The sequence below is a fragment of the Hipposideros armiger genome, unplaced genomic scaffold (genome assembly GCF_001890085.2).
Source record: "Hipposideros armiger isolate ML-2016 unplaced genomic scaffold, ASM189008v1 scaffold_78, whole genome shotgun sequence".
Lineage (NCBI taxonomy): Eukaryota > Metazoa > Chordata > Mammalia > Chiroptera > Hipposideridae > Hipposideros > Hipposideros armiger.
Window position 1 is genome coordinate 3,813,584 of NW_017731428.1, and position 8,944 is coordinate 3,822,527.

Consider the following 8,944-nt stretch of genomic DNA (forward strand, 5'->3'; position numbering starts at 1 on the left):
TAGATTAGCAAAGAGGAGCTTTGCCCAGACCAAACACTCAGTAAATCCTCATAAATTCTTGGACTTGAAAGTTTAAACATCTGTCTCATTTGGAGTATCTGAGCTGCTCATTTTAATCAAAAAGGTCCTTAATTAGTGGGAGGAGTCAGAAGAGTGAGACCATGAGAAAAGTTCATCCTGACATTGCTGGTTTTGAAATTAGAGGAAGAGAGCCAGGAGCCAAGGAATGTAGGAGGTCTCTCCAAGCTGGAAAAGCCTCTCCCATATGCAGTCTCCAGAAGAATCAGCTCTATTGACACCTTGATGGTAACCTAATGAGGCCCATTTGGGACTTCTAACATCTAGAACTGTATGATAATAAATGTATATTGTTTTACACCATTTTTTTAAAGTATCATAATTGTTTCTCGCGTTCTTATCAATGTCTCCAGCAGTGCCAATCAGCAGTGCTTATCAACAACAGGTATTAATGACAACATCCTAGCATAGCTTCCCTTGTGTGTGTGTGTGTGTGTGTGTGTGTGTGTGTGTGTGTTTCTGTTTTGTTTGTTAGTTTATTTTGTTCTTTAGATTCCACATATAAGTAAAACCACATTGCAACTGTCTTTTCTCTGTCTGATAATGCTCCACTCCGCAAAGTACCCTCCAGGTCCATTCATGCCCTCGCAGATGGCAAGGACCCATTCCCTTCCCTGGCCAATCAATATTCCATTATATATATCACCTCCTATTTATCCATTGTTCCATCGATGGACACCCAGGCTGCCTCCACATGTTGGCCATTGTAAACAATGCTGCAATGAACATATGGATACACGCATCTCCTGGAAGTAGTAGCATTTTTGGTCTCTTCAGACAAATACTCAGAAGTGGGATTACTGGGTTCTTCTTTGTCTCTTGTTACAGCCTTTATTTTAAAGTCTATTTTGTCTGGTATAAGTCTTGCTATCCCAGCTTTTTTTGTTTTTCTCCATTTCCATTTTCATGAAATATCTTTTTCTAGCCCTTTCAGTCTGTGTGTTTTTCAATTTGAAGTAAGTCTCTTGTAAGACATATGTAAGGGCTTTTTTTTCTTATCCATTCAGCCACCCTATGTTTTTGATTGAAGCATTTACTCCATTTACGTTGAAACTAATGTTGATAGATATTTAACTATTGCTATTTTATTATATTTTTTATCTTTTTTTTTTCATATTAAAGAAGTCCCTTTAACATTCCTTGTAATACTGATTTGGTGGTGATGAACTCCTTTAGCTTTTCCTTGTCTGGGAAGCTCTTTATCTGTCCTTCAATTTTAAATGATAGCCTTACTGGATAGAGTAGACTTGCTTGTAGATCCTTGCTTTTCATCACGTTGAATAGTTTGTGCCAATCCCTTCTGGCCTGCAAAGTTTCTGTTCAGATATCAGCTGATAATCTTAGGGGAACTCCTTTATAAGTTACTAGCTGCCTTTCTCTTGCTGCTTTTAGGATTCTGTCTTTGTCTTTAACATTTGCCATTTTAATTATAATGTGTCGTGGTGTGAGCCTGTTTGGGTTCATCTTGTTTGAGACTCTCTCTGCTTTCTGTGCTTGTATGCCTATTTCCTTTGCCAGGTTAGGAAGTTTTCAGTCGTTATTTCTTCAAATAGGTTCTTAATCCCTTGCTTTCTCTCTCCTCCTCCTGGTACCCCTATAAACCCTATGATTATTAAGAGATATTATCCTACATGCTATTGACTTGTGAAATATTAATATTAAAAAACTGTAATTCCTGCAGTGAACCCGTGTTAAATATGTGGAAAAGACAGCACTTNGTGTGACTAGGGGAATAGGAAATGTCTTAATACTTTACAAAGCATCGTTCCCATTGCACAGATGGGCAGGGACGCTGAGGTCTGTTATCAGGTCCGTGTGCCACGTAAGTCAAGAAGGCAAAAGAAAACTGCCGAGATTGCCATTAAGGATCTTGGTCTCCAGTGGCAGACTGTCCCTGGACACTGCCTCAGACTCAGTGGGTCTGAGAACCCAGTTTCTGATCTGACGAAGGATTATGAAAAGGGAAAACGGAAGGGTAAAGACTATTTGTCAAAAATTTTAAAACAGAATTCAAGTATCCTTCCTAATCTGGCTTTGTCCAAGACAATGGGATCAGACCACTAGATAACAGATGGTCAAACATAAATTAAAACATAGTCATTAAAATAGCCAATCTCTACACCCAGTGCCTTCAAAACTCAAACACATTTCTATCCTCTACTGCAATCCCTCTTGGAGAGCAGAAATCCTAGAGCACATTAATAGGAAATACTTATGAGTCTTACAGGAAATATCTATGAATCTGACAATGATGATCTTGAAATAAAGAACTTCTTGTGATATTTAGTACAGCAGCAACCAGTCACACGGGGCTGATACTGTGCACAAAGCAAGGGGCTAGTGTGACTAAGGTACTGGATTTTAAATTTCATTTAATCTCAATATAAATTTAAGTTTAAATAGCCACATGTGGCTAGTGGCAATTGTATTGGACACTGCATTTCTACATACTACAGAAGTTAATCTCCAGCAATTTAAAATGCATTTGGAAAAAAAAAAAAAAGAATCTTTTCTTCCCTTTAAGACCCAGCAAAAAGACCAGGAAATTATTTGTGCAAAAAGAATCTTTTTCTGATTAATTCCCTGAGGCCAGTAATGATTTTTTTGCCACCCAATCAGGCGAGAGAAAATAAGACAATTCAATATCACTCTCAGCTTCAAGCTCTCAGGGTGTCCTTTTATGAACTCCCAGAATCACTCTTTACATTTTCCTTTGAAGCTCTTCCTATTTTACCTTAAATCAAAAACAACTAAACTACCTTTTCTCCATCCTTGGCAGTAACTCTCAATGGGCAGATTCAACTACCTGGTAATCTGGGTCTTCCCATCCTTTAAACTGAGAGGGTGACATTTTCTAGGTGTTTTGACAACAAAACCAAAGAAAGGAGCACAATGATCAGAGAATACCTTAATTGTAATGGTCCAATAACAAAAGAAAAGAAAAACAAAAAACAGGCTTTGGGGCTCAAAAGGAAGATGAATTTAGGACTGAAAATGAAGAAACGAGGGCCATTTCCCCTGAACTGTTTTTCCAAGTCCACTCATGAGGAAAACCTTCAACTTCTGGAGGCTTAAGAGACTTTTTTATGTGAATTTTCCGATGCTGACTGAGGTAGGCACTTCGGCTGAAGCATTTCTCACAGTCGGTACATTTGTAAGGTTTTTCTCCTATGTGGGTCCTCCGGTGCCTGATAAGGTTAAAGCTCTGACTGAAGCTCTCACCACAGTCAGGACATTTATAAGGTTTCTCTCCCGTGTGTGTCCTTTGGTGAATCACCAGGGTGGAGCTCTGACTAAAAGTTTTCCAGCACTCAGGACATCTGTAAGGTTTTTCTCCTGTATGTGTCCTCTGATGTCTAATGAGATGGGAGCTGAGGCCAAAACTCTTTCCACACTCACAGCATTTATATGGTTTCTCTCCTGGTTGGATTCTGCATTCTTCCATCACATGGCAGTTCTGACTCAAACTTTCTTCACATTCAGAGCTTTCATAAGGTCTTTCTCCTGTGTGCGTTTTCCGGTGTGTAATGAGGTTTGAGCTTCGACTGAAATTCTTCCCACATTCTGCACACTGGTAGGGTTTTTCTCCTGTATGTATTCTCTGATGCTTGATCAGAGTAGAATTACAACCAAAGCATTTCCCACACTCAAGGCATTTGTAGGGCTTCTCACCAGTGTGTGTGCGCTGATGGCGAATCAGGCTGGAACTCTGACTAAAGCCCTTCCCACAATCAGGGCATTTATAAGGTTTTTCTCCAGTGTGAGTCCTCTGATGTTCTATGAGGACGTAACTGTGGCTGAAGCATTTCCCACAAACAGGACATTCATATGGTTTTTCACCTGTGTGCGATCGGTGGTGCTGAATAAGGTGAGAGCTGCTGCTGAAACTCTTCCCACACTCAGGACATTTATAGGGTTTCTCTCCCGTGTGAGTCCTCTCGTGGATAGTAAGATGGGAGGTATTGCTGAAGCTTTTCTCACATTCACCACACTGGTACGGCTTCTCTCCCGTGTGTGTTCTCAGATGCTGAATCAAGTGAGAGCTGTTACTAAAGCATTTCCCACACTCAGAGCATTTATAAGGTTTCTCTCCTGAGTGGGTCCTCTGGTGAGTACGCAAATGAGAACTATTACTGAAGCTTTTCCAACATTCGGAACATTTGTAGGGCTTGTCTCTGAAGGATGACTTCTGCTGGACAGTGCCATTCACGTGGTCTCCTGGGTCCCATCCCCAGTGATTGGGTTTTTCTCCCTCTTTTTCTGTAGAGCTTCCCTGATTCTCTGATTTGCCATCATCCTCATAGAAATCATCACACCACATCTCATCTCCTTGGGACCACATCAGCGGCATTTCTTGTGTATCCTCATGTTTACAATTTTGTGGGCCATCTCTTTTAAACCATTCTGATGAGGCTCTGTCTTTCAGTTTATTTGCCTTATTGTGTTGAACAGTTTCCAAATTATTCCCTTCATTTCCTGCAAGGATAAACAAATATTCTAAACATATTCCCTAATCTCTGCCAGGGGAAGGAATTTCTGAATTGCAGTGGAAGAAGGAGAATAACAAAGTAAAACCTCATAAATTATTTCATAAAAAAAGGTTTTAAAGCTAGCTTTACTTCTTTTACTCTGTGTTCATCAGAAGCAGGTGAATTTTCTGTACTTAAGCAACAACACTAATCAAGCACAGTTAACCTTGAACAACACAGGGGTTAGGGGTGCCAACCCCCCTGCACAGTCAAAAATCCACACATAACTTTGATTCCTACAAAACTTAACTACTAGCCTACTGTTGACCAGAAACCTTACCAAACATACATAAACAGTCAATTAACACACATTTTATATGCTATATGTATTATATATTGTGTTTTTATAATAAAGTAAGCTAGAGAAAAGAAAATGCTATTACAGAAATCATAAGGAAGAGAAAACACATTTATAGTATTTATTGAAAAAAATTCATGTATAAGTAGACCCACACAGTTCAAACACATGTTGTGTTGTATCTGGGGCAACTATTTGAACCGTTGTCAGCAACTGCCAAGGAGGATAGCAATCTAAAAACAAGTTCACTAACTGTTCTAGAAAACATAAAAGAAAAAAGGGGATCTGAGTAGGGAGATACCGAATAGCACACCATCTGAGGTGAAAGACAATACCTGAGTTAAAATCTGAGCATATATAGAACTAATGATAGCCCCTATTTATTAAGAACAGTAGCTTGGCATATGGTATCTCATTAATTAAAAAAAAATATATGAGAGCCAGACAAGTGGTGCGTTGGTTAAGAGTTGGCTTGGGACACCAGCTCTGAGAAGCAGGGCCCCGGTTCAGATCCCACATGAGGGCCAGTGACTGTGCGCCCTCTACAGCTAAGATGGTGAACACCAGTTCGACCTGGAGTGGGGCTGCCGTGAGTTGCTGTCAATGGCATAGGCTGCAGTGGGGCTGCAGTGGGCTCTCATAAGCTACCATGAGCAGCCGGCAGCTGGTGTGAGCTGCCAAAAGCCACCGTGAGCAGCCGTCCAGTGGCTGGTGACCAATCTGCCTCACCCAGGAAGAGCGCAATGATAATACCAACATGGGCCAGTGAAGCGACGTCCTCCACAATTAGACTGAAGAACAAAAGGACAGCAACTTGTCTGTTCCCCTCCCCCAATTCCCCAATAAAATCTTAAAAAAAAAAAATATATATATATATATATATATATATATGAGACAGATATTATCATTCCTTTTTTTTTTCTTAAAGATGAGAAGACTGAGGCTGTAAGAGTTAATAAAACGTATAAGTTACAGAGCAGGGAATCAAATTAAAGTTTGTTTCATTCAAATGCCCCATTCTTTCTACATCTCTATAGCACATCTTATAATGAATTCAAAGTATTCAGATCATCTTCTTCATCCCTCACCTGTGAAAGGGCTTTTCAGACTCTCCTTCTCTGTGCAACCATTAGAATCTGAGACCAACAGTTTTTTCTCTTGCTCCATCACAACGCTCACAGCCAGGTTAGGGATCAGAAATCCTGTGGAAGGAATCAGATCATATTTGGAGGCATTTGGTAAAATGTATTCTTCTTCTTCCTTCCCAACCATTGTAACATAACAATTGTAGGCACAGAATGTTCTGTTAATAATACTGAAAATAAGAAACATGGTCTTTAGAAGCCCTTTAAGAAAATCTTTTCTCAGATACAAGTGTTTAGAATTAAGGATTAATCCGATTTACCTTTTCAAGGAAATAATTTTAAAAATTAAATCTTCACATTAAAGTCTGAGGATCAAGCTTCAAAAATAGAATAAATACTAATACTCATTTTCCACTCAGAGGTTAGAAACACCTTTAATTGAAAAGCTAACTAGTTTTTTGGAAAAGTCACCAATAATAAGACTTCAAGGAATCGATATGCAGGTATGAGAAGCAGCTAAAGAAAAAGCATCCTGTTTAGAAAGAATAACTTGGTCCTTGACAAAAGGATGAAACCTTTGAAGTCAATTTCAAAAGAGAGTTAGGATTTATATAACCAGTAACAAGAGATTAGGACAAAGCAGGCTAGAATAATTATAAACAATAACCCCTAAATAATTATAAACAATAACCCCCTAACAAGGGACCTCTTCCTTGCCTCTAGGTCTATCATAATCACAATATCCAATTCAACCTAAACTTTATCTTCCAGAGCGAAATACAATCCTTGACCTACTTTAAGGGACTGGGAAATGTGATCTATCACTAGAAGGCAGTTATATATGAACATAGCATCCATTTCATATATAAATGAACAGCGTAATTCAGGAAAAATGAGAGCCTAAAAGAATTCACAAAGGCATACACATGAAAAAAAAATGGTATAGTTCTAATTTTGACCGTTATTGCCTATTATGTATGTGCCAGGCAGTGATCTAAATAATTTACACACAGTATTTCTCATTTAATTATCACAATAGCCCTCTGAGGTATATTAACAATTACCAGCACTTTACAAATGAGATAAAAAGACATTAAGAAACTTTCCCAGGGCGACACAATCTGAAAGTGGTAGAACAGGATTCAGTCCCAAGTCGGTTTGAACACTGCCTCACACTGTCATTTCTAACAGTAAACTAGAGCAGGAGGCAGAGCTAGGCATAACTCCAAACTGCAAACGATCCCCAAAAAGGGCCTTTATTTTGCAATATATTGACTGGATTTGTAGAACAGAGATTTACACCCTTAGACCTTATACCAAAGGGAGCTGGGATTCCCTAAGCACCCTCAGCAATTAGGGATCTGTTGTTAAGAAAAGATGAAACTAGTCTCAATTATAAATAGCCCGTGTTTGAGGGGGAAAAACCAGGCACCTGAATAGAAAAAAATAAAGGAAAGTTGTTCAAGTGGAGTAATAGGTTTTGCTTTCCGAGTTACATATTTCTATCAAACTCCTCACAAAGGAAGCCAGAGCCTGGGAAGCAGATAACCATGCCAGCATTTTCCCTGCTAAGAAACTATTAATTTTGGTAGGAGTGGGGCCCTCAGGTATACTTGGCTCAATAAAACGGCAACAAATTCAAGGCCATAAATAGTATTAAAAGGCTGTCCCTTAAGGTGTCACTCCACAGAGAAGGCCAGTGTTCATTGTCAGAGAAGAGCGCAAACTGGACTAGGATGGAGCTTGAATGCACTGATTAAGAACCGTCGGCGGGGGAGACAGGTTGGGGTGCCCTGCGGGGTGAAGTTCCAGGAGACCAGATCGTCTCCAGCTGACTTGATTCTTTAAGAGACCCCGCAAGCGAGGGAGGTGAGGAGGCTTGGGCGGCTGGAGAGGCAGGGCTCTCGCCCCTCACAGCAGGCGGGATCCCCCTCCGGCAGGTACGTTGCAGCCCGGGCGGTGCAGTTTCCAGTCCTCCTGCCCGCAGCCCTCTGCTCCCTTCCCCCCCCCTCCCCGAGAAAGAACTCACTGTTCGGGGGGATACACACAAGGCGCCCTGCACTCCCAGCAGGCCCAGCTATCCCGGAGAAAGGAGCTCCCACTCCTTCGGACCCCACCAACCCAGGGTCCTAAACTCAAACCACCCAGAAACCGGAAGTTGCCCTACCTTCCCCGACTAGGTTTCCCCGAGCCTCTCTAGAAAACACCGATGGCCACCTCTCGTTGGTCTTAACCCTTCGGGTCCCGGACAAGAAGGAGCATGCTGGCTTTCCTTCCCTTGTACTGCCATGGGCCAGCTCTCATTCTCATTCCTCACACTTGTCAGGCGCCTTGTAATAGGGGCCTGATTAGAGCTTATGTATTATACTTTTCCTTGACATCAGGGCATCATCAGATTTATCATCACCATCATCATCATCATCAGAATCATTGGAATCAAAATAAATCGAGTATTTATTAAGCACCTATTGTTTTTGTTCCCATCTATGTGACTATTAAGCACCTATTGTTTCTGTTCCAACCTAGCTTTAGCTCTCCAATCTGTGAAACAATTAGAGAGCTAAGGCATCCATCCACATATAAAGCAAGTAGTTTACAAGGCACCATTATTACTAACTTTCAGAGATACAGTTAATCACCCCTCTTTTGTTAAAGAGAAAAGAGAAGTCAGGCCCTTCATGCCAAACATACAAAGCTACTTAAGCTGGCACCTCTCACATTCTCTTTCTTCCCACCTGTTACAACAGAGGACTGGCTCTTCACATTGAAAACAAGCCCTTTACTTGTGCCCACCTTCCTTCCTACCTTCTTGGAATCCTTACACTACCAACTAACCTCTCAGTTCTCCCAGCCCCAACCCAAAATACTGCCTCAGCTTTAAATTTTTTTTTCCTCACACTGTTTCCATTTTATCACCTCCCACTCACCTTTTAACCCATTTCTTCAGAAGCAAA

General features: G+C 40.7%; 1 protein-coding gene across 2 annotated transcripts; it reads right to left on the reverse strand.

The window, feature by feature from the left end:
* Positions 1-1,803: 1,803 nt before the first annotated feature.
* On the reverse strand, positions 1,804-8,148 carry ZNF572 (zinc finger protein 572). 2 transcript variants are annotated; one of them, XM_019643458.1, is made up of 3 exons: positions 8,039-8,148; positions 5,994-6,107; positions 1,804-4,554 (listed from the first exon to the last, which is right to left on the reverse strand). In XM_019643458.1, the coding sequence occupies exons 2-3, from the start codon at positions 6,070-6,072 to the stop codon at positions 3,044-3,046; spliced, it is 1,590 nt and encodes a 529-aa protein (XP_019499003.1). In that variant the 5' UTR covers positions 6,073-6,107; positions 8,039-8,148; the 3' UTR covers positions 1,804-3,043. The 2 variants fall into 2 exon arrangements, with proteins under 2 accessions (XP_019499003.1, XP_019499002.1); XM_019643457.1 differs by having other exon boundaries at positions 8,020-8,148.
* Between the last annotated feature and the right edge of the window lie 796 nt (positions 8,149-8,944).

What these genes read in the sequence shown, in the direction of transcription:
- ZNF572 (XM_019643458.1), bottom strand. Translation starts at nt 6,072, where the DNA reads ATGGAGCAAGAGAAAAAACTGTTGGTCTCAGATTCTAATGGTTGCACA. An exon ending in TCTGAAAAGCCCTTTCACAG is followed by an intron (nt 4,555 to 5,993) that starts GTGAGGGATGAA and finishes TTATCCTTGCAG; the next exon opens with GAAATGAAGGGAATAATTTG.